The sequence below is a fragment of the Thermobia domestica genome, chromosome 2 (assembly GCF_964235325.1).
Source record: "Thermobia domestica chromosome 2, izTheDome1.hap1.1, whole genome shotgun sequence".
Lineage (NCBI taxonomy): Eukaryota > Metazoa > Arthropoda > Insecta > Zygentoma > Lepismatidae > Thermobia > Thermobia domestica.
In genome coordinates, this window is record NC_137455.1 from 317924863 (window position 1) to 317952431 (window position 27569).

The window sequence follows — 27569 nt, forward strand, 5'->3', positions numbered from 1 at the left end:
GACAACAAGAACCTAACTTTGTCTTCTTTGTTAGTTAAGCGTAGTAGTGATGGTATTTCATGCTTTACTATAGGTTCATCCTAGGCTGACTGTATATTTCTTCTTTCGAGTGCTGGTGGATCTAATTTTACTAAATTACTTCATTTGGCCATGCAGTCCTGCACGTCTTGATTAGTGTTTATGTCGATTTCCTGCTATAGTAGATATCAGGTTAATTGCCGAGAACCATAGGCTGAAGCGAGGAAAGACGGAATGACAATATCTATGGCGGGACGAATCCTAAGACCTCCCTTTCCAACTGATAAAGAAGCTTGTAGCCATGAGTTGCTAGCATGCAGACAATTTGTAGACAACTCGAAGGGTTGGGGAAATAGCTAATTATAATAATGTTGTAAAAGGCAGGATGAAATAAAGAAATGAAAATCACATTTATTGTGAAGAATCAGTATATGTGAATAGTGATATGAAGGAACTATATTTAAAAGGAAAAGTAATACAGAGAAGAACGATAAAATAAATCTGAAAAGTTGTAATATTGAAACTATCAGACAATCTAAAAGAAATCAGAAAAAGAAGTAAAAAATGTAATGTAATGTAAGATATGTCATCTTACATAGATTATATTCAGAATATCTCAACTTTTCTATTACAGCATTTGAAAGGCTGATTAAACATATACAAACGCACACATTGAAAAAAGTAATTAAATTAAAAGCTCTTCATGTGAAGTGAAGTCAATGGTGGATCTTGAAGGTGAAAACTGGGTAGGTCAGCCAGATCCCAGACTATGATAGGTATATCATGAGTTTACGCATATCATCAAAGGAATAGCAAGAAGTCGTAATAATTAATTTTCCTCCTTGTGTAAAATAAGAGAGAGCATACATCTTTGTTGCTTTTTATCATTTTCTTTATTTACTACCAGCACTTGTCGATTGCTTGTGTTTGCACATGATTTTCACATGTTTTACAATTTTTCATGATTCCTGCAGAAGTTTCCATTTAACTTTCTCCCGATGGATATTATATCATAGCTAGGTTGAACGTTGAACCTGTAGACCTCAAGTATTGTTTTACACTGCATAAAAGAAAAAAATGCAACTGAAACTATATTTAATGTTTCAAAAATTTTCCAATAAAGAATAAAAGACAACGTTTACTATAACCTTTCAAAAATATATAAATAATAGTTTCAATAATTTTTGTCTCTCAAGAAACTAGGCACCCTCGGCCCCGGACAAGATCCGCCACTGAGTGAAGCTGAAGAATCTGTTTCATTTCTGAGACATAAACTGCACACATGAAAATTTTGAATTAAGTCGTTACTGTTTTTTAGAGATGTAATATTAGAAAAAAATTCTTTTTCAATTGGCCAGAAGCGTTCGAGTCAAATGATTTACAAACAAAAAAAAAAAAGTTTGCTTACTAATGACAATTGATTGATTGATTCATTTGAAGATTGATGATAGCATTAGCATTGAGGTTAATTCTCTCCCATCATAATATCTACAGATGTCAAGGTGCTGAATTTCTTACTCAAACTAGAACTGCCAAGCTAAAAGCTAAAGACAAAAATTGAAAGGGCAAATATATGGCAGAAAAAGAAAAAGAAAATATAAAGGTGCAGAAAATATAACATTTCGGGAAGTTAAATGATCATGAAAATGTGGAGAAAGTTAAAATAATATTGATAATATAGATAAAAGTAAATAATAATAATAATAATAATAATAATAATAATAATAATAATAATAATAATATAAAACACCAAGGTAACGTTCCAAAAGGTATGAATTATCATTCAAACCTTTTTTTTTTTGAACGTTTCTAAATTGCTTCTGTAGAGTCATTAATGTTTGTCCTATGCGGTCTTCAAGTTTATTTACCTACATTTGTGAAACTCATTATTCAAAATCGTTACACGATAACTAGTTTTTTTTTTTCAGAAATTTTCAAACTCTTTATTTGCGATAAATTACAAAATATGTCATAAAGAAAATATTACGATATGATAATAGAAAATTCAAAAGTTTGTGAAAATCGAATATAGTAAATACGTAAGAGTGTGTTTTCTATGATGAACTTATCTTTAGTCCAATATAGAAATTGACTCTTAACCAGAAACTTAACAAATTGAGAGCTGTAATCACTTTATTACATGGTGGAACAATATTATATTAATATAATAATGTGATTACAATGTTCAACTTGTTGACTTTAGTTTTCATTTGAGACAATTTTCATATTAGCCTAAAAATAAGTTAATTGTCTTGGAATAGAAAACATACAGTTATATATTTATTATTTTCAATTTTCAAATCTTTTACGTTTATTTTATTATCGCATCATAATATTTTCTTTATATTATAATTTGTGAAACGCAACACAGAAATAAAATAATGCTGTTTGAAATACATTAAAGGTTATGCCAAATAGACGATTAATTTACTTATTTCCTTGTTAAAATCCTGCGGAAAGTTGTTATCGAATATTACTACGCATAACAACTTTCCATTTGCTTTTATTCCTTTTTCAAAATTTTTCATGAAACAATCTTTTCTCTCATCTTGTTCCATAAGTGGTGCTATTGATTAGTTCTATGTAATCATAGCGTGATATCATTCGAAAGAAACATACTTTGCAATGGTGAAATAATTATTCACGTCGACTGAGTTGTTTCGGAATATACCTCGGAATATACACAAACTCAGAAACATTCTGTCTTTATAATACACTGTGAAAATTAAACTGTATTTACTATTGTTTTTACTGTTTTTATTCAGTAGTAAGAAATTAAATTATTAAGATTGTTGACACAAACGTGTTTAGGTTTTTATGGCTTGTGTATTTTAATAACTGCAGTGGACTCCAAATTTATGAAGCTTGCTAGTTACCGTACCGTTTTTAAATCCTACTTTGAGCTACCAACCAAAAGAACTACTAACTAAAAAAAACTCTCAATTTTTTATTCCTTATAAACTTACATTTCTAGTAAATATGAAATAAATTTTAATTAAACCATATATAACAAAAAGAAACTGAAATTGAATTCTACATAAGAAAGAAATTGAAGTGTAGTTAGTAATAAATAACGTCAAATCGTCATTTAAAAATCACAAAAAAGTCGTCGCTAGTCGGAAATATTATTTTTGTCGCTATTCTTGAAGTCACATTCCCTAGATTTAACAATTTTTACAACAAACTGGCAACACTGATCGTGGTTGCCAACCGGAGCGTTAATACAATCTACTGAAAATGTCCCCGCGAGCTACTAGTAGTATCGCGATCAACGGTTTGGCGATCACTGATTAAATGTAACCTGATGATCGTGATATAACCTATATATCAAGAACAATAGATTATTACACACCTCTGACGAAGATGATTGGGAATGAAGTAGAAATGATCATCAAATGTTTATAAAAATACATAGAATGTAGAAACAAGTTTATTTTCAATGAATATTTATTGTACATGTTTGAATAATTGAATATTAGCATTTTCCTGTAATCGGATGTGCGAATGCAAGTACAACTTTTTCTTTATTAACCCTGCAAATATACAGTTTTTTTGGAGGCGGGGGGAGGGGGGGGTACGAACTACATACTGAAATTTGACAAAGCTTGGAATATTTGGATGATTTTACTATATAGTACACAGTGGAGTCTGGCATACCTTGGAGTACTTGGATAAATTTATATACTATACATTAATATCTGGAAGACTAGAGCACTTGGACAATTTTACTTACTACACAGTGAGATCTGGTTGACCGTAGAGTCCTTGCATGATTTTACATACTGCACACTAGGTCTAGGAGACCCTGGAGTACTTGAATGATTTTATATACTACACAGTGGGGTTTGGAAGACTGTGGAACACTTAAATGATTTTAGATACTGTATAGTAGGATCTGGCAGACCCTCAGTACTTGGATGATTTTACATAGTGAACACTGGGGTTTGGCAGAACCTGAAGTGCTTGGATGACTTTACATACTACACACTGGAGTCTTGCAGATCCTGGAGTACTTGAATGATTTTATATTGGATTATGAAAGTCGTTATTAAGACTATGTGACTGCGATATGTTTTAATATGGGAAGAAATTAAGGGAGCATTTGTTTTTCAAGAACTCAAGTAAATTTCTATCTTGGTTCTGGATAGATCACAAGTTATATCTATCACTAGTGTTCGATTAATGATTGATTAATGATTTTGGAAGCTGAGATTGGGAACTGAATTTATATTTAATATTGTATATTAGTCTGGTAAAATTAATTCACAGTACAAATTTAATATAGGTTGGGGTTCTACAAGCCCCGGTGTATACTTAAATGGTATCTTCTTTCATATTTCAAACCTCTATTTGACTACCCTTCGTTAAGGTATTTTATTAACACATTTTATTTTATTCCAGGTTATTATCGCGTTAATTACGATGAAAGAAATTGGCAGCTTCTTATAAGTCAACTAAACAGTGATAAGTTTCAAGAAATTGGAACTATCAATAGAGCACAACTACTAGATGACGCATTTAACCTTGCAAGAGCTGGCTTACTGGATTATGATATTGCATTGAACGTTACAAAATACTTGACTCGGGAACTTGAATATCTTCCATGGAAATCGGCGTTTATTGGACTCAGTTACTTGGATTCAATGCTGGTCAAAACTGGAGGATTTGAAAAGTTTAAAGTAAGATGAAATAATGTTTTAAATTTATCTTATCGTATTTTTAAACAAGAATGATAAAAAAAAATGGATCGAAAGATTGACATTTAGGCCAAGAATTTTAGGAATGATTAAAATATGCTTTAAAAGATTGTGGCCAACAATTAGTTTTTGGATTACGGGCTACAAAATTTTTTAACGGCCCCTAAATCGAGTTTTCTTATTTTATACGGAATAAACACATCATACTGAGTTAAGTGATAGTTTGGATTAAGCTACACTGTATGTAATTCTCCAGATATAAGACCTACAAGAAAATTTTTAATTGAAATATATTGGATCCTTTGATCCAAAACTAATATTCTAATATGTTGATAAGTTCATATCCAAATTGTTGCTTGGACTCCTATTTATATTCTCCAAACAAAGAATATAAATAAATAAATAAATAAATAAATAAATAAATATAAAACTGTACTCTCCATCCATCTATTCAAAATCTCTACTATTACTGTATATTTCAGCTTCTTGCTAAACCTTTCACTTGGTAGTCTAAAAGCTTATATTATTTGAATCGATTAAAGAATTTTAATCGATCCTACTCGTATTAATATCTCCTCGTATTTAGATATTAACTCATATTTCAATTTGTGAAAATTCAAAGAACAATGATTTCGAAAAATTAAAATTTTCTATTTCTAAATTTTTGTAAAATATCCACAAGAGAAAAAATAATTAATATAAAAATAAAATACAGTAAATATTGAGAAAATGAGTTAAAAATTGTTCTTTTGTTGTTTTCTATAAAGCCACTAGGCTTGTATTCGTAGTTTGCAAGTATATATTTTCATACCTTGCCAGGCTTGTTAGAAACCATTATTTGTCAGATAGTTATTCAGAAATTATAAAATTTTCTGTATGCAATAGAGTACAAAATTGATCCTTTGCCGTTTGATTTGATGAGGAAAGAAAATTTTATGAACGTTCATGAAACAGATGAAACATGCTTACAATTACAGAATGAAAACTATTTTAATACAAAAAAAAAAATCTGTTGCTTCTGTTTGCGGTGCCTTTTAAACATGTATAATCTATTGTTGTTTACAATTTAAACCATTTAGACCATGGGCTAGGGGAGAGAGGGCAAAAGGTCCCTCTCCCTAGGGAATTTCTTAAACTGGCATTTTCAGTTACTGCACTTAATTTGGAAAGCGATACAACTTGTTTGCCTTCCACAGTCTTGCACGTTATGTTACTAGGCGTGCCAGTTTTGCTAGATATAAACTTCTTATTATTTTTGAACAGTGAAAAGTTTTCTTTTATCATCATAATTGATGATTTTCTTTTACTGTCGTTCAATTTGACGTCCCTGGTAAGAAGAAGAAATATTTATGGAAATTTTGCAGGCATTTCCCAGATGATTACAAAATTCTTGTCTGAAAATATATTTTCTAAATGAAATATGAAACGGATTTCTTAATAGTGATTTATTATTTAAAAATAAGTTAATTTGTGACTCTGTCGTACAATTTGACTTTCAGACAAAACAATTGTAATTTTCCGGGAATTTCGGGGAATTTCAGTGAGTAAGTTTCAAACTCTAGTCTTGTAATTCATTCTTGAAATGAAGTTCGTTGGCGTTCTTGTGATATATATTTTATTTTTAGAATATTTGGTCTTTAATTTCACTTTATAGTCAAAGAAAAGAGAAATTTTAGGTAGTTTTAAGGAAATGTTTCAAGAAAGTTCTAAGCTCTTGTTTTAAACTTGTTTTTAAATTGGAGAAATATTGTTAGTAATTGACAACATATAATTACTAACTAATGATTCATTATTTATTATGCAAGACATTTATCTGTTCATATGTCAATACTACAAAATTTAGATCAACTCATCCTGAAGCAAAAGAATTAACGAGAAATGGAATATTCACTGTATCGAGATCAACAAGTAAAGGATGCAGATATGACAATAGAGCAAACAATAAATCGCCATGCGAAAACAAGAGGAGGAGTTATGGGATTTAGCAGAAACTCTCCAGCATGTTTTCGATAGTGTGCAACATCACATGACAGATCAAACTATACCAGTGCCATGATGAAAATTTGTGACATGGACGACTCTTCCTATGGTCTCAAAGACTGCTGCGTATCTTCCATCACACGTAGCGAACAAGACATATGTATTATTCTACATTCAATAGAAAATTTCATCAACCCCTTTGACATTGATGAGAAGAATACCTTGTTCTCAATTTCTTCTGGCTCCCTGCTACACGGAAAATTGAAAATGGTTTGGTCAATGCAGATACAAAAGGAAAGACTGTGTTTGAAAAATTTGTGGAGAAAAGATTATAAACGAAAGAAAAAGACTTCCATGCTCCTATCAAAAAGTTAAAGTTAAAAAGATTCGCTGAACTTACGAAAGTAAAGAAAGTGAGTAGACTTTGTTACTAATAACTACTTTAAACTGTCTTAAAGTCATATGAATGAGAAAAAAGGAGAAAGTGTTTCATACATTGTGAAAGGATCTACCACGAAAGTCCCTAGGGATTGGAAATCATTTCTTTCGAATGGTAGCAATAAATTGAATTTTCTGAAGTTATTTTCCGAGTGGAAACAGGACAAGTACGCTCCACAATTGAAAGGATGTAAATTACTTTTTGTTCTTGAGGAATCATGCACGATCTTAACCAGTTTAGATGGAGTGAGATCATCTGTTACTTCTGTTGAAGAACTACATTCTACTCATGAAGAAGCTGATTAAAGGTTGATTCTTCATTGTTATCATTCTTTAAGAGAATCAGAATATAATACTGATGTAAGATCTTCCGACTCTGACGTGTTCCTCTTATTGCTTCATAATGGTTTTAACTTACCAAAAAAGAGGTTTGTTTTCACACAGGCACGGGGAAAAACGTCGGTTGATAAATATAAACACTGTGATGGAAAAGAATGGAGAAGATATCTGTAAAGCTCTTGTGAGATGTCATGTTTTCACAGGAGGTGATAGTACAAGTGCGTTTGTCAGAAAGAGAAAAGTCAAACCTAAAGATATTATGAAGAAGAAACCAGAATTCTTCAAGTTGTTTCAAGAACTGGGAAATAATGAGAATTTATCGAAGAGTAATATAATTTTTGGCCGACGAGTTCACTTGGACTTTGTACGGAAAACGTTTTTGTAATGATATCAACAAATTGAGGTACAATATGCTCATGGAAAGATATAGCTCTCGGGAAGACGGACTCTTAATTCCAACAAAAGGCATTGATCTTAGTCTGATACATCCTTGCAAGTTAACTCTTGTCTTACATGTTCTTCGTGCTAACTATCAATTGTTAATTTGCAAGAAGGCTAATATTAGAGATCCCGATATACCGAGCCCTATTGGACATGGCTGAAAGTTGGGAGGTAATCAGTTAGAAATAATGTGGACAAATGATGAAAGTGTGTCCAGGGAAGTTATTGATATTCTTCCTAAACATTTTGAGGAAAATCCTGACGATCCTGATAGCGATAGTTATAACGGTGATAATGTTTTGGCGGAGAGCATGGCAAATATCATATTGAACACGGACTTTGACTAGAACATTTTATTTTTAAGTTGAATTCGGATTATGTGTTTTGTATCCCTTTCATGTGCCTGTTAATATGTGTAGTTTGTAAACCAACATTGTAAAGTTTATTTTTGAATATAAGAATTTTAGGCGCCAAAATGAGTCTTTCATATGTATAAGGACTTTATATATCAGTATGCACGTAGAAAATGTCAGTTAATTGGCTACAAATATATATTAATTTGCATTCATATGCATACGCAAATAAGACTTACATTGATAACAGATTTACGCTATCGCTTAAAGGTTTCTTAAACTAATATTTCATGTGTGTTGCGTTATTTTAATCTAAATATGTAAGTTGTAAGATGTTGAAAATGTTCACATTACTATGGAGAAACATATTTTAAAATGAAACTTACATTGATAGCAGGTATATGCTGTTGATAAGAGGATTCGTAAACTAACATTTCATGTGTATTACGTCATTTTAATCGCAATGTGTAAATTTTAATGTGTTGAAATTATTACATTTCTATTATTCAGTGTGGAAAATATATTTTAAAATGTCCGGTATTTTTTGGCAGATAGGTATATATGTGCATGTATGATGTTCTTTTATTTCTGACGAAACCTGTTTTAAGCATTTTATTGAACTTTCATTGTAAAGAAAAGAAAATATAAAATATAGCTTTTATTTATGTTATTCAAGTTTGTCTCTTGCATTAACGTGCAACTTATTTTTGGGCAAACAAATACCAATGCATTTCTTAGACCATCCTGCATCAGGATACATAAGTGAAAAAAATTCCCTATAGGGTGGAAGGGGGTTTCAAGCTGGCCCTCGGTCTAATTAGATAAACATGTTATAACTGTAAAATACACGTTAGCTTAAGTGTGTTACTTTCTTTTAAGATTTTATACTTTTGTTTACAGAACTATCTCATGCCACTGATCCAGAACCTATACAACAGTGTAGGATTTGAAGACAAACCTGGCGATGAGCATTTGGCTGTCTACAGACGAATTAATGTTCTGCAATGGGCCTGCACTCTCGGATACGAGGACTGTATACAGAAGAGCTTAGAAGCTTTCAGAAATTGGATGCAACAGAAAGATCCGAGTGAAAACAACCCGTACGTATATTAAAGTTATCGTAAGTGTTAGTATTTCCTGTTTTGGATTTTAAGGAAACCAACAACAGCGCCAATAAGATTCGCTATGTACCGACACCACACATTCTTCAACTTAAAATTGCCAGTTGGTCGGCTCCAACTCATGGAGACTTTGTGATGGAGATTTTAGTTTATAACCTTGAGTATTTTAACTGTAGTCAGTTGCCTAGGTATAACATACTAATCTCATGTTCATAATTCATTGTTTTCATTCATTGCTAATAATGAAATTAATTCATTGTTTCTCAGTTTTTCAAGTATGGATCACTTCCATTAGTTAGAATATTCTAGAACCAATTTACTCTTGTTCCCTTGGAAAGCAAATTCATAATCTTTTTTAATATTTTGAGTATAATTTATACTAATATATTTATATCTTTAAAGTAGTAGTAATTAAGATTTCTTTAATTTTATATTGGTAATAGGAGAAAATATATATTAGTCTTTTTTAAATAATTGAGCGTTGAAGAATATTGCATAATATTAGCTGTTATAATTTGTAAACTTTTCACCTTATTAAATTATAAATCTATTGTTAATAAAATGTACACCTGTTCGAGATTCTTAACTGTAGTATGTGACATGGAATTTACTTTTTAATTTATTTTTAAGTGCCTTTTTTAACCAAATCTAAAAGGATCAGAAGGATAAACCTTCAAGTTTAGGAAATGATATATTAATTTACTAACGAAAGAGTCAACTTTTTTTTTTTTTTTTTTCAATTATTTTTACGTTGACTATTTTAACATAATTTTCTAATGGGTATGTAAAGCGAGGAAACTAAAAAGTTGATTTTCAGATAGTACTGGTATACATACCATCACATAGTTACCGCGAGATACATTCAAGTTTCGCCATACCGCTTTATATCCACCAGTGCAAAAGAATACATGGGGGCTTTTTTCGTAGCTTGTTAACTCAGTTTTCACAACACCTATTTGAGAATTATCAATTGCTTTGAGCTAGACCACGTGTTTCTATATGACTGAATGATTAATGAACGGACCTTAAATTACCAGTGGAAACAGAATTTTCGATCTTGAGCTAGTACAGAAAGTTGATTGAGAACATTCTTGAATTAATACATGGTGTACTCTGGTCTAGAAAACCAGAACTAAATGAAAGGGAGTTGATGTACTGACCACTTCATTCAACCAAAACGTGTCTGAGTTGTGACCTTTCGCAAGATCCTTATTTAGTTTAATTAGATTAGAACTCACACGTACAGCAAAAGTTATAAGCTGAAGGTCCATCATCAATAAAAGCTATCATATATCAAGAATGAATTGTATAATTTAGCATCTATGTCCTATAAGGTAATGGACACTAGAAAATGGAAGAATAATGTAATTATGATATAATAAAATCTCGGAGAGAAATGCAAATTATATATATACTGTGTTGGTTTGCTAAGATGTTTCAATTTGTTTTTCTGTTATTCATAAGTACGTGTTGTACCTTTACTCCTCATAAACTTACAATATAAATAATAATTTAAACTTCGCGTATTGTACATACTTTAATAAATGACCTACTGCCTGCGCTTGGTTTATAATTTGGGACGATATTACTGCTGCCTGCTGCAGCCATTCCTTCTAAGAAGTTTGTTGAATCCAAATATGTTCAACTCATATCTTGAAGAAACTGCTATCCGTAATCTGGCTTATATAATCGAACACTATTGTGTTTATTTGTTTGATACTGTTAAGAATATAAGAAAACATAATAAAATAATTTTAAAAATGTTAAATCAACAAACATTTTTATTAGCATGACTTTGCTAAAAGTTCTACTCCCTTTAAATGACTATATAATTTTAAAAAAGTTTTTAGTAATATGGTATATTCTTTAGTGTATGGTGTTACATTACACAACTCAGATTAACGATAAAAGTTCCTTCAAGACATGAGATTAACATTTTGGATTCAACTAATATCTGAGCATGATCAGTGGATGATTGCGGGAAGGTAATCTAAATGTTATTCAAACAATAAATGTACCATAGGTAAGTAAGCAATTTATAATTTCTTTAAAGCTTTTTTTATTTATTTAGAATGTCGATGTTTTAAATTAAATATAAGTCATATCTAAAATTATGCATATAAAAGTAAAACTGGCTCAAGATTAAACTAAGTTTGTCAATTTTATTTTGAAGATTACTTAATTAGCCGTGCTGCTTTGTATGAGTTTCAGTAAAAGATGAGAGCACATTTTGTATGTCATCATAAACCAAGGCCAAAAGTGTTTTATACTATCAAGTAAGTCTAAATCGAAAAACAAAAGTAATTAAAAACATATTACAAAGATGATAGTTTTTTAAATTACTTTTTAAAATATATATACTTCTCCTCAAGGTACTATTGTGTGTGGAAGGTTCCTATTTTCTTCCTGATATATATATATATGACTTGTTAGGATATATGTATCCAGCAAAATGTATTCTATACACTGGTGACTTCAGTACGATTATATCAGGAAGATCAATAGAAGTTGAGAGGAAATCTATCACTTTTACTGACAAATTATTAAAATGGTTGACAGTGAACAGATTTTAATATATGATAAATCGTTTAATTACATTTTCCAGGAAAACACGGTATATCACCTATAATAAAAATATCTTCCCATTTACTCCAATATTATAGGTGTAACCGTAAGTGACGATCGTTCATGGGCTATTCATATCTCTACTTTAAACAAGAAGCTAAGTAGCGTGTGTTCTGCCTTATACAAACTAAAAGGTACTGTGATACTGTGCCGAGAGAAGCTCTTCTTAGCTTTTACTACGCCTAGTTTAATTTAGTAATTAGCTTCGAAATAATACACTGGGAAACTAGTGAAACTAATTTAAGCACTTTTCGATTGCAGAAGAAAGCGATTAGAATAATTTTTGGATTACTCACAAAATCGACATGTAAAAAAGTTTCCATTGAAGCAAAAATTTTAACACTTCTCAACTTATACATCTATAAATCTTTTCTTTTTACTATGAAAAACAGACATCCTTTTTACTTTTAACAATAATGTTCATAGCCATAACATAAGACAAGGTAGTGACATTTGTGATGCATCAAAAATATGTTAGTATAAACAAAACGTTGTATATGAATTGTGTTAGACTGTGTAATAAATTTCCTATGTACTTGAAGAATATGGCCAATGTTACCGTTTTCCGTGAGAAGTTTAACCTATTTGCTATAAAATGCTATTACACTATTAATAAATATTTAAATGATTCATTAAATAAAGAGCAGATAACAGATACTTACTCCTGAGTACAAAAGGCTACCTAATTACTATATAAGTAATCATGTTGATATCTTTTATTTTATAGATTTGTATTTCGAAAGATGCATAGGAATAACATTATGTATAACTTCTGTTACTTGATAATATTGTATGTATTTTATTGACAACTATAATGGTTACATGAGAACTTCTCGTGTTTTGTAAGCTAATGAAACATACAAATAAATGAAATGTAATGTGTTACGTACTTATTTTCTTTTATTTCAGAATTTCTCCCAACTTGAAGAACGTAATTTATTGCACGGCTTTGAAGCATGGTGGACAGAGGGAATGGGACTTCGCGTGGCAAAACTATCTGAAAACAAATGTAGGTTCGGAGAAAGACTTACTTCTCAGTGCTTTAGGCTGCTCAAGAGATGTTTGGATTTTAAGCAGGTATATTAAATGGGCTTTTCGTATTTTATTTTCTGAAAGTAACTTGCTAAGTTGCTCTCTGTTTAAAATATACAAGTTTTGTGCTAATTTGCTGTACAAAATTTCAAGAAAATCCAATGTATTAAACTTAATTAATCGAACGTGGTAGTCGAACATTATACTGAATCGAAAAAGGTTCCTCATTCTGATTATTACTCTCCTGAACTTCTAGATTGAAATATCTTTGTTTTCTAATTATATATTAAGTATGCACTTTTTTCATTCCTAGCTTCTTGAGAATTAAAATATTCTCTTTTCACTTAGAGACGAAATTTTCCAATTCTCAACTGAGAAAACGTCTTTCATATATACTTTTTCCGAAACAAACAAACAAACAAATAAAACAGCTGACTTCCCATTTATATAGGTTTGGAACCAACGAATTACGATCGCCTAATGTAACAAAGCAAACATAAATCAAATTGTATATAACCGTGCTGAGTATTTTATATCTTGATTAAACTAGTGCATAATATTAACAATAAACTAGCATTGCATCATATTAACAAAACTAGGAAACAACGGATTTTTATACACCAACTCCTCTAAAGGTGCAAATTCAATGATACACAAAGAGTAAAAAAATGCATGGATGGACCGTGACTTGAACCCGGGACCTTCGACGTACCGTGCCGATGCATTATCCATTACGCTACCATATCCACTCCCAGAACAGTCATACACTCTCACACGCTTGAAGTCAGTGTTCATTCACTCAGACCATGGTTTGTACCACAACTTTCTGTTGTGCTTGGACAATCCAGTGTCCATATTCAGAACATCTCTGACGGTCGTATAATCATTATACTAACGAAAGGAGAAAATAACCGATTTTTAACATACCAGCTCTTTCATATGGTCAGTGTTCAATGAGAAGGATGCCATACGTAACGAGGTAACATGATCATAGATGCCGAAAGCTCAGAAATCTAATTCCTAATCTTAATCCTAATTCTGACATTTTTTCCATGCTTTGAAGAAAGCATTAGAATTGCAACGTAGGCTTATGGAGCCGTGAAAGATATTATATGCACATTCATCTTTACTCAGAACACGGTGTTTAACGATCACTGAATATTCATATTGTGATGCGTATGGACAACTGCATGATTGTTGGTGGTAATTATTTGAAAAAAGAGAATACTAATACATATTACTATTCATATCACTTCCTTTGTGTTGGATAAAATTCCCTATAAATGTTGGACTAGGGTAGCTTATTTTCAAATTTTCCTACTAATGTTGGAACAAGTTTGTGTGTAAAGTATTATATTAAGCTTCATTGGTAACTAATTCATGACCCATGGACGACAAAGAAATAAAATCCTGTTTCATTTATTTATTTATTTATTTATTTATTTATTTATTTATTTATTTATTTATTGAATACCTAGTAATCAAACTTTCTAAGGATTTTATGATGATTATTCTCTTGAGATTAATATGATTAAAGATAGAGTGTGGCATGTTAAAAAATTGTAAAATTTTATAAATAGTAAAAGGAATTTTCTGTCCATATAAATTGGAAACACAAGTAACTGTCTTTTTGTATGCCCCATATTGTAGCATATATTGCTTGAAAGATTAATCACATGTAGTTCGAAACACGAGATTGAATTGTTGATAAATGTTAATGTCATCATATATCAAATACTGAGAAAAAGAGCAGAATTAATTGATAATAAATAGTTAGTTGCAGTACAGAACAAGGAAATATTATCGACTCAATTTAGATATAAGATTGTAGCTTACTTACGTCATACAATTTGTCAAGGATAAAAGTAACTAATAAACCAGAAATTTGTAATAATTTTTCATCATATTGTAAGAAAGAAACAATAAACTAGAGTAAAATTATCTTTGTAGAAAGTTAAATAATTACATTAATAATTTGATCAACTTAATCTTATCAAAATAAAACTCTCCTGCATTATGTTTTTTACGTCACTGGAGCATAAATGAAATTATGAATAAATGTCATGTACGGTATAGTTTTCTGACCATATAATTACCAATATTTACTTCCTTTACAAGAAACAAGTATTCTTCTGATTACATTAACTTTTACTTTTGTTTGTAAACCTTCAGCTCACTTTTTCTGAAACATGATACAATAATTTCTATTCAATTATTTACTGAAACCAGTAAACAAAGACTGAACAATTATTATCCTGTAATAATTTTTCGTACTTAATATGAAATATACTCAGTTGAGTACAATAGTATCATATAGGTTAATTTGTCGTCATATGAGTTTTATTAATACAAAACTTAGTCAAAAATTAAGCGTAGAATTCTTCATAGTGCGGGAGAATTTATTTAGCAAAGATTGCATTTAGTATTTATTATTTACTTAGGATAAACGTACTGTAACTCTATTTAACTCATTAGCAGTCTTCTTCTTATATAATTGCATGAAACTACCAATCAGCAACGTAGAGGGTATTCATATTCTTTTGTTAATAGTTACTTAACAAGTAGATAATTTTTATTTTATTTTATTTTATTTTGACGTAGAGGGAACATAAATATCTGTGCAGTGCTGAGAAATGTATCAAAATTTACTAATTGACTTGCTGGCAAAAGAACATCATGTGCATACATACCTACCTTTGCTGGTGACTGACTATAATCATTTTCAAAATACTTTAATCTTCACTCATCTTTTTAGAACTATACAGTAGAGTTATTAAATGATGTAAAGTCACGAAAATCAATCGTTATATTTTTTTAGTATTTCAGAAAATCTTACCCTAAGTTTTCAAATTCAGTTTTATAGTAAAATCTGGGGTAAACTCTTGCATGGTGGGAGCGAAAAACAGGCCTGTACATCACTAAAATTATTATGAAGGTTGATACTCATTACTATCGCATTGTTTTTGTATGATAAAACGATTTCCGTTCCCGTATGAGGGTGAGTAGTTTCTTCTGCCAAACCCTGTAGTGTCAGTAAGAAGTAGGCAGGAATTGAAATATTTTTAATGTTATTGTACAACCATATTTTAGAGTGTGTAAAATTCATGTTGAGATTGTGTTTCTTTTATATTGTATTAATTTAATTATTTAACTAAACATAATCTAATCCATCACACTTCTTAATTTTGTTTACAGATACCTTGAGTGGGCAGTAACCAACAACACTGGAATCCGGAAGCAAGATACATCACGAGTCTTTTCTTCGGTTTCAAACAACGTTATAGGGCAACCTCTGTCATTTAATTTCATCCGACTGCGATGGGATACTATCAAAGAATAGTGAGCTAATATATTAATCATTATTATTTCATCTGTAAATATAAATAGACGCATAATTTCTTGTATTCTAAATAATCTTCTAGTTTAGAATTCCACCAGCGTTTAGAGTTTTCTCTTGGCCATATGGTTAGTGTATGTGCCTTAGGCAAGGAAGAATCAGGTTCGATTTCTGGTGAGAGTTCATGTGGTTTGTATACCATGTTAAGCTGTAGGTCCACGTTTCATATAGCCTCGGTTCTGAAAACGATGCTAAACGCTAATTCTACCAATCCACAACTTTACTTTGAAATATTCTGAGTACTTATCCGTACTTGTAAAATACGCTGATAATCAATATAATACTTTTTTTTTTTTTTTTTTTTTTTTTTTACAGATGAAATAATTAACTTTAGTAATTCTAGACTTAGAAATCATTTAATTGTCACTACAATATTTGTGGTTGAGTCCGCGTTTTTTCTGTTGTAGAGCGTTCACCTCTAGTCCGTGAGGACTCATTCGATTCCAGCTCTCGTCAACTTGGCTTTGTGGTAGACTAACTCTGTATGATTGTTTTTTTCAAAGTTATGTCAGTTTTTCCCCACATTTTTCATTCCACTATTCGTTCATTTTCATAACCACAATCTTAGCCTCAGAGCATAGCTGAGGGTCGCCCACGTTTAGACCTTGAGACGTCTTCTGTAGTAAGAAAATGTTTCAAAGTTAAATCATAAAACAATGAAAACAAGAAACTCGAATAGAACACGAAGAAACACAGTAAGTGCGCTAACTAACTAACTTTATGTCTTATGAAACCCGGAGCATACTATTTGTACAAAAAAAATATTGTAGTAACACTTTCTTCAAAATCCTATTGAACATTAATTTGTTTAAAAATCCTTTTCTTCTGCCATTTTAATATTATTATTATTATTATTATTATTATTATTATTATTATTATTATTATTATTATTATTATTATTATTATTATTATTATTATTATTATTATTATTGCACACATTTTGAAGATACATCTATGATTTTAGTGCGGCTTTTATTCAAAGTGAGAAGACACGCATTTAATGACTGTTTTACGATTAAGATTAGCAAATTTCATAACACTGCCTTTTGGTTCTGACATGCATGTGTGTTTTAATCAACAAATTGGAAGTAGCCTGCTGAACTCTTGTTGTCGCATACTGTCTTAAAAAAAAACACATTCTCGGAATTGCAAGATGAAAAGGATTTTTAACCAAATAAATGTCACATGTTTTATCGCAATTTTGAAGAAATAGCTCCTGATTTTATTTTTCAAATAGTGCACTTTGTTATTTGTGTTTTACTTGAATTTCTTGTTTTTATTAACTTGTTACAATGTGATTTTTTTCACAATTTGTTCTTAAAGTGTCTTCTTGCTATTGAGGAAGTCTGCAACTGAACCGACGAAAGTACAGTTTTTTTTTTTTTTTTTTAATAATAATGATTTTTCCGTTTACAAATAATAATAACTAACGTTTATTAACACACACATCTTGAAAGTGAAATCTAACGAAAGACAAACTCAAATGGTTTTGTTTTCTCATGTTTATTATTTAGCAAATCACAGATTCTCAGTGTGAGCCCCTTCTGTAACTAGACAAACATTAAGCCTATAGTCGAATTCCTGTCAGACATATAATATTTCACAGTCGACAGACTCAATGGCCCCTGTAATGTGTACTCGAAGATTCTTTAAAATGACTTGTAGGGATGACTGATAAATTTTGTTTTTGGCAAAACCCCACAGAAAAAAGTCATACGGAGCAAGGTCAGGGGAATGTGGAATTCAAGAAAGAAGCACTTCATTCGCACGACCAACCAGAAAGTCCAATCTACTTGTATGGTAATCTTCTGTTCAGGTTGCTTCTGACATTTTTGTGAAAATGTGGTAGTGTCCTGTCTTACTGGAAAATGAAATTCATCTGTCCTTCTTCTAGCTGCGGAAAAAGCCTTGTCTTAGCATCTGACATACGAAAGACCTGTAACAGTATCGTCGTCAAAGAAGAAACGACTGTACACTTTCTCTTGGCTAACGGCCCAAAACATATATATATCTTAGGGGAATAGCAAATATGTTTCCCATACACATTAGGATTTTCTGAACCCTAGCTTCGCATATTTTGTTTATTCACGTTAACCGAAAGGCGGAAGGTGGGTTTATTGCTGAACGCAAATAATGACATGAAATCATCAGTTTCCATTAGCATTAGGTTTGGCATTCTGTGGCAGAAAGAAAATCTTTTCTCTTTGTCACTGGATTTCAAAGCCCTCAATGATTAGATTCAGTATGGATACACTTTCAGACGTTTGCTAATAACCTACTACATTGCCGGCTGCAGTATGTTCAATTCTGTGCTTGTTTGCATGTGGATTTAAGTGGGGGTTTTGTGAAACAAACGCAAATATGCTCCACTGTTTCCTAAATTATCAATGGGCGATTTTCGTTTGCAAATGCATCTTCTTGCCTCGGAGTGCCACTTACGAATATTGTTCTCTCTTGGATCCTCGCCAAACGTATTTCTAAAACTTTGTTGGTCACTAATAACAGAGTTCTTGATAGGAAAATCTAGTACACGAAAATGTATTCTGTCCTCATTCGTTGCCATTTTGTGTTACTGTTGCCCTAGTGGTGAATTGTGTAGTTATGTATCAGCTTTACCATCCACTCTAACTTTTGTTTCTCTTTTCTTTTTGTATCATTTTCAGTAATTACATGTTAATAAACATGAATTACTAATGTTCGGAATCCGGAAGATCATTATGAATAATCCTGTATTATAATGACAATCAAATGCCTTCAAATTGGTGTCAATTAAGATATTTTAATACATTACATTTCTTCATAAATTTGAGTCATAAAACAGTTTACAACTCACTACAATATCATGACCTAAGTGGGTAGCTTACAGGACAGAAAATTTAAAACTCCTACATTCTTGCATTTAGTGCTTGTAGTATTATATCATCATGTTGTTAGTTAAGAAATTAGTTGTAAGGTTTCAATTTTTTAAAAAAATCAATATTTTAGATTTGATAAGAAGATTACCTAACCTAACCTAAAATCTAGAATAAAGTGAGTTTTAATATAGATATAGATATAGATATTTAGATATAGACATACATATAGGTATAGATATAGATAGATAGATAGTACAGTACGAATTGTAACTAAGTAGTAGACACTATTTTTACAATAAAGAAATAATTATTTACTTAACTATTTGTGGCGACTGTTCCAGCTTCATTTTTAAGTTATGGCTTTAAATGTCATGTCATCTAGTGAAAATGTATTTCACAGGACACAGAGAAAATTTCTACAAGAATTTTAAGGTTTCCAAATGATTTCCTGGAGTTACAAACTCAACCTAGTTAATATTTATATGTATATTAATTTTAAAAAATAATATATATAAATAACAATTTCATAGTTTATAGAAAGTAATTTTTTCGCATGTGACATGAATGTAATTACTTTTTTTATTTTATTTTTGACATTAACAAAGCGAGTATAGCATGCTCTTTTAAACATAAGATAAAAGGATAACCATAACACGTCACCTTGGCACTTAAATCTGCAATTTGTGTTTCTGTTATGTTTATCCTAGACTGGAGCATGTGATAACTGGAATTGTTTATTGCGTGTTCATCAACTTGTGAGTACCTGGGTACAAAGCCCTTCATTTGCTTTTTCGTATTTGTTAATGTGTTGCTTTCATGTTATTATGAAGCACGGCTTTTTCATAAATGGCTAATTCCTGTAATGCAAAAGTACAACAGTACATGTGTATTGTTTATTTGTATTCTATATACATATTTTTTGTAATGTTATTGTGGGCATATAGTGACTATTTCTTCTATTTGTTTATATAACCAATTAAATATAATATAAATATAGCATTATTCTATACAATACATTTAAACACAATCATTGACAAAAACTTGACGCTATATTTACAATCACTTAAATTAAAAGATACACATGATTAAGACAGTTGTAGTCTTTTGTTGATAATATTACTCTTTGATTGTTACAAATTAAACAACCTATGAAATACAGAAGTAAATTTTAGGACCTCAATAAAGAAAAAAAATTGAAGCTTATTTTTGACATTGATATAATTCTAATATTTCGATTATCGTATAATAACAGAGAAAGTATTACAGGTATCCAGTTTAAATAGGGTTGCCAACTGGCCGGTTTTTCACCGGCCTGGCCGAAAATATTGTTGTTATTTTGATTAAAGCCGGTAACCGGTACAAACTTCTTACCAGCCTTTTTATGACCCCTTTTTTTTAATTGTATCTATTTCGAAGCAATTTCATCTAGTTCGAAGTACAGATTTAAAAAGTAACTTTTATTCTGTATATCCAAAACTGTCATCTTTCACCATCTATTAACGATTAATATATTTTGTTCATCTATTTAGAAAATTTTAAAGAGATGACAGGAACTATATCAAGAAAAATTTGAAATTTACTTGAAAGGAATTTTATACATTTATTGAGAGTGGAAAAGGACTTCTTAATCAATTTCCAGCAGTTGAAATATAAGTTTAAAGAATATATTTCATTTTCCAAATCCAAAATTTTCACGTAAAAATTAATATACTTTTGTTCGTCTGTTCCGATAATTTTAATAAGTGGCAGTTACTGTTAAATACAATCAAAATGATCAATGAGGATTTCAGTTTCTCATTTATAGTACAATGTATCTAATAAGCTTATTAGTGAATGTACTAAGGATATGCAGAATATAGGTGCTAATCCACTTTTGTTCCCGATAATACATTTTCTTCCCATGGACGGGTCCAAACAGAGATACTTCACACTTACACCTATATCATAAGGAATTTTGAGAGGGTGCCGGTTTTGTTATTTTCCATGGTTGGCAACCCTAAGTTGAAACTAAACAACTTTTTAATACTTTTGAAGTCATGCTAATATATTTCATTTTATATTGACTATCCGACCTGATACCAAGAAACCTTTCTTATCTCCATCTCAAAATCAAAGATCTTCAGACTTATATTACAAGTACTGCTTCCTTAATATTCAAGCATACCCATTGAATAGATCTAGAAGCACAAATCTACATGTCCTATATTTGATACCAGTTTCATCTTTGAACATAGAATCACAAAGATAACATATACTTTCTGCTATCTTAGTGGTTTCGATTCTTTTAATTTGACTTATGACATTAAATACAGAGTGTTTCAAAAAGCATGACCTGATTTTAAAAGTCCATATGTATTGATAAAAACATATTACAAAAATGGGATAAATTGCAAAATACTCACAAAATCTTCAAGTTTTAGCTATGCTATTACAAATGTTTGTTCGACGAGTAGACATTCTCGGACTCCGCTCAAACGTTTGCTGAATTGTTTCCACCATTTCGTTGGAACTGCGAGGCCGACCTGGTCTCTTACTTTTGCACAAGCATCCTGTCTCTTCAATTTGGCGATACCAACGACGAATGCTTTTGGGCCAGGCAGATCAATGCCAAAACAGCTGCGAAAGGCAAGCTGGCCGAAATCACTGACTCAGACTTTGCAAACTGCAGCACACAAAATGCTTTTTCTTGAGCGGGCGTCATATTAGTTCTGACTAACTGCAAACTGAGAAGACGCATTAGCTGACACCTAACGGCGATTATCTGAAAGTCTAGGCCACATCCATTCAAACAACACTCATTTGCTTGCTGGTACATCCCATGGTTCCGTAATTATTACCGTCTAAAATCAGGTCATTCTTTTTGAAATACGGTGTATATCCACTCTACAGCCTTCTTTGCTAGCTAAATTCTAACTCCTCTTTCGATCTTCTTAACGGGATGATCTACCTTTTCTCGGCACAAAAATTTTTATATTGGACCTTATGGGGAGAACATGGCTACCGAATTTCCTTAGTTTCTAAGGAACTAGATATCTCTAATGGGAAAGAAAAATTTTGCAGTATTCTACAGAAGTTTATTAACGGGTTGAAATACTTAAATTGTATATTTGTCTGCTAGTTTAGCAGAAATAAATTATTAAAAAATAAATAAATTAGTTTCTTTTTATACAAATTATAATATGTCTAACTTTGGAACCAATTATGGTAGAAAGATCAACTTTTTTGTTTTATTCCTTGAGAAGAAACGACTCTAATAGTTTTAATCACAACCATATCTGCTACGCCAATTAAAAAATAGTATTTTAATATAAGTATTAAAGTCCACCTGTCAAGAATTTTGACGAGGGCAAGGCATCCGCGCGCACCCTTTTCTTCTGTTTTCGTCCCGAGAGATATGAAGGGACCGTTTTCACAGCAGGTGTCAATGCGAATGTAAACATCCTGTCCTCACGTTCAATAGCCCAAGTTCGGCCACTTTCACTCTCTCTTCCGAGGAGGTGTTTCTACCCTGGAAGAAAATTATAGATATGTAGAGAAAATGGTGATCAATTATTTCTGATAGCCAGATGATAGACAAGCATTCTAAAATGCCTTCGAATTCCAAAAATGTATCGACCATAACTTTACCATCTGGTTATTTTCAGGAGGCAAAAGTTATATTATTATTATTATTATTATTATTATTATTATTATTATTATTATTATTATTATTATTATTATTATTATTATTTGGAGTTAGAGTGCAAAGCCACGAAGATACAAATGGCTCCATTGGCTAAACATACACATAGCTGCCGCCTTAGGACCTGGTATATCCTAAGGAATATAACACTGTTGCGACAAATTGGGGGAAAGCACCGAATCTATAGTACGAAGAAAATATGAACAGGTTCTAGGTGTCTCTGTTATTCCTTGTGGTCTATTCATAGATAAACAAAACCCCTTCCTAGGGGCAAGTCCTGATGGTGTCGTTTATCCAGATGAAGGAGAACCATATCTCTTGGAAATAAAGTGCCCTTACAGTGCACGATTTTGCGAAAGTATCGCTGAAGCTTGCGAAAAAATAAAATCCTTCTGGCTACGCAAGAATCAAAATTTTTTTCTCCCAAAAAAACCACACGTACTACTACCAAATTCAACAGCAAATGCTTTGTGCTGGAATGAAGAAGTGTAATCTTTTCGTGTTCATCTCTGTAGCAAGTGAGATACCTAGTAATCAGAATGAAAATTATGCCATTATAACAATAAAACGTAATGAAGACTTCCTCAATGACCTTGTGCCAAAACTGCGATGGTTTTATATGAAATGTATACTACCAGAGCTCGCTGATTCTCGTGTGTTTCGTGGGCTCCCAATCAGGGAACCAAAGAGGCCATTCACGAAGGCAGATGACAATCCACAAAAAAGGTACAAAGGAAGTAGTGATGTGAACCTCGGTGTCAGTAACAATAAAACTATTTAGTGGCCACAAATATAAAGCATATTGTAAGTATGTACTGGGCAGTGTAACGCATTCGTTTGTGAGAAACTGTCACTTCGTGTAAATATACAAATTCATATATCACTCAAATATGAGTAGTACATGGGAAGAACGATGAAAGCCACATTTTCAGTCAGGTTTGGTTATGTTCAGAAAATGTTTTTTCTGCACCAAAATATATAAAATGGATGGTGAACGCAGGTTGTAGTTCACTCATGGGTATATCCACCAGTGAATTACAACTTATTGTTTCCACCCATGTTATATATCTTGGTGCAGGAAAAAAAAATCTAAACCTAACCCAGGGGCGGATCCAGCACCGACTTCTGGGGTGCGGTGGGTTGTCATACTGATACTTTGGGCTCCAAACTTTGGGATGGGTTTTATTTATATATAAAAAATAAGAAAACTTCCCTTTCTGGGGGGGGGGGCGATCGCCCTCCCTGGATCTGCCCCTGACCTAACCAAACCTTACTAAAAATGTGATATTCATCATTCTTCCCCCGTACTACTCAAATGTAATTAATCACAGTAAACATTTGCAATAACCTACTGTTTACAAAATATTACTCGTATTCTAATGTAAATATTGTAAATAAGTGCATGGATGTCATTAGTGAATAGTCTCAGTAGCTTAATCTGCATACAGAAAATGCAAATCAATGGTTTCATATGCCTACAGAGAAACCTTCCATTGTAAAAATAAAAAGGAACGCATCATGGATAGTACCCCTCGGATGATGTGGAAATCTATCCAGTGTTTTCTACATATATACATCTATATCTGCATATATATATGTTTGTATGTATGTATGTGTGTGTCGTGGATGAATAGTTACGCTTATCCCTTACAATCAAGGAGTCCCTTGTTTGATTCCCGATGAAGACACCAGTGGTTCGGATCCTACGTTAAGCTGTAGGTCCCACCCATAGGACGTCATCATTCTGAAAGTATGTTCTTTTCTGCGTATCCTGCTTCTTGTTTCAAATCTTTAGGATAAATCGAGACTAACTGACAGTGCGTAGTCTTAGCGGGGTAAGCGCGGAAAACGAAAAAGTCAAAGAAAACAGGGTTTTGCTCCCTTGTCCCCATATAACAATGCACAGTATGGACACCGTTCCAAATGGGTCTTATAGGAGCTATCATGGCAACATTTTTGTATAAGACAATTGGTATGTGTCGTTTGCATGGTTGTCTGAGGACAAAAAAGGGCAAACTTGTTTTTCAATAAATAAATAAATAAATAAATAAAAGAAAACGTGCATTTTTCAATTCCCATATCCTCGTCCTAAGAAGGCGCTTAGCACAACGAGCCTAAACTTTAAATGCTTTGAAAGTTTGTTCTTTTTTGCGTATCCTGCTTCTTGTTTCAACTCCCTAGGACAGTGATGATTTCAGGGGTGATTCTGGGGGGGGGGGATTCTCCCAAGAGCTACGAAATTCACCCTCGGGTGCTTGAGATCTTCGCAGAAATTTCTGTGGAGCACGCAATTTTTAGTCGTTTTCCCCCTTGTGCGTGGTGCCTCCGGAGGAAATGATCTGAAATTAACACTGTTATAGGATAATTGGAGATTGGCTTACAGTGCTTAGTCTTAGCGAAGTAAGCACGAGAAACCAGAAATATCACAAAAAGCAGGGCTTTTGCTCCGCTGTTCTCCCGTGAAAATGCACGGTTTACACACAATACAGGTTGGATCTAACAGGGCTCTTTAAATGCTTATAGCTCTATAGAGCATTTGGTGTGCAGTGCTGTCAAGGAGACAAAACCGTGTTTTTCATTAAAAAATTGAGTGTTTTAAATTTCCCTCGCCCCCTCAGGAGATGCCTCTTCAATGAGACCGTATCCTGCCTCTTTCTCCCATTCTCTAGGCTCTAGGCCAATTAGGACTGACAGGCATTTGAATAAGTCCATTACTTGGTTGCCTAGTAATTAGCCATCATATTGGCTGCCATATTGGATTTAGACAAATGTTCTCTCATGTTACCATGTAAAATATGTCTTGTCGTGATGAAAGCTACCAGAAAAAGTAGGTTTCGTTTAGTCCTGAAGAAGTACGCTACATCCTAGAGTAATACGTGCACATACGCATTTGTAACTTTGTACAGTTAATCGTTAGACAACAGTGTTGCCAGGTTGTAAGGTTTCTAAGTGGCAATAAACAATGCCATATTTAAATTCATCGGCCTCAGAAACCTATAGTTTGACACCAAAATTATCTTTCTAAGTGCCTTGGTTCACGATCTCTCTCTTTATATATATAGGCCTATATATATATAGAGGGAAAGAGAGAGAGAGATTTACGTAGGGCGGCGGCCATGTTGAAAAATGACGGCTACCAGGAAAACACCTCAAATTTGAAATATATTCCCAAGACATTATTTTAAAAAAACTTAGGGGACATTTTTTTACGGACACCTATATATGGGGGCCAGGACTTTACATTGTCGGAATCCTAGGGGGGGGACCCCTCTGCCCCCCTTCCCTTCGCCACTACTGTATGCTATAATATTTGTCCGGAAGGGAAAAAAAGTCCCAAAATAGCAGCGTCTTCTGATATATACTGTTCTTCCCGCGCACTCTAGAATGCATCTTGATGAACTTCCAGAGGTAACGGAGAAAAGAGGATACTTTACACCACATCGTCCAGTCTCTTAGTATGGAACCATTGAGGGAGACAAACTCTATAAAGCTAACAGTATTTGGCAGATGACAGGTAATCTCAGAAACTGGTCAAGAGCCTGTTTCATTCAGGCATTCACCCCTTCCCCCTCCATTTCACCAACCCCCGCCCTTTCCGCGGCCAAGCTTAGAGTGGGGCGTGACTTACCCTCGTCATACTTTGACAGGTGGACTTTAATACTTATATTAAAATACTATTTTTTAATTGGCGTAGCAGATATGGTTGTGATTAAAACTATTAGAGTCGTTTCTTCTCAAGGAATAAAACAAGAAAAAGTTGATCTTTCTACCATAATTGGTTCCAAAGTTAGACATATTATAATTTATTTATTTTTTAATAATTTATTTCTGCTAAACTAGCAGACAAATATACAATTTAAGTATTTCAACCCGTTAATAAACTTCTGTAGAATACTGCAAAATTTTCCTTTCCCATTAGAGATACCTAGTTCCTTAGAAAGTGAGGAAATTCGGTAGCCATGTTCTCCCCATAAGGTCCAATATAAAAAAATTTGTGCCGAGAAAAAGTAGATCATCCCGTTAAATTATGTTCTTGAGGTGTGTACCTTTTTAGTATCGAAATTTCTTGTCTACCTACCTCAGAATATTCAACTCACCCAAAGAACACATTCGATCACATATTTTCGTCTAAATACTTTTAAAATCCTTCCTCCTAGATCTTCTTTCCTCCCTTAAATAGAGATGGAAAGCGATATATTACTATTCTAACGTGAACAGTCTCCTGGTTTCATTACACCTGGTTTCATTACAAGTCATCTGTAATATTCTCCTCAATACACTGAATCTATTCCCATATACCTGTTTTTATCCTTACTAATTTAACTTTTTAAATTTTTTTTTCGTATTTTTTTCGTTTTGTATTGATTCATAAGTTTTCTTTGTACTCAATTTTGTAATTCACATTTGTACTTGTATACATTTATATTCATAACTTATTAGTCTTTTTCTCTACAAAAATCTTACCAACTAGCTGAGAGGGACGCTAAACTTCAACTCTCTCTCCTTTAGCAACCAACCGTCCTACTAGTTTAATCTTACTTCACATAAAATATTTTATGCTTTCTGCTTTATAATATCAAGTGATTACATT

At 32.2% G+C, this 27569-nt stretch overlaps 1 protein-coding gene across 1 annotated transcript in view; it reads left to right on the forward strand.

Annotated features, from left to right (window-relative positions):
* LOC145678640 (aminopeptidase N-like) overlaps window positions 1–27569 on the forward strand; it is a gene marked incomplete in the record, with an annotated part of 683740 nt that overhangs the window by 640500 nt on the left and 15671 nt on the right. Inside the window, 4 exon segments of the mRNA XM_081749006.1 lie at window positions 4420–4697; window positions 9167–9366; window positions 12922–13089; window positions 16240–16383. Coding sequence (XP_081605132.1) covers window positions 4420–4697; window positions 9167–9366; window positions 12922–13089; window positions 16240–16383 — 790 coding nt within the window.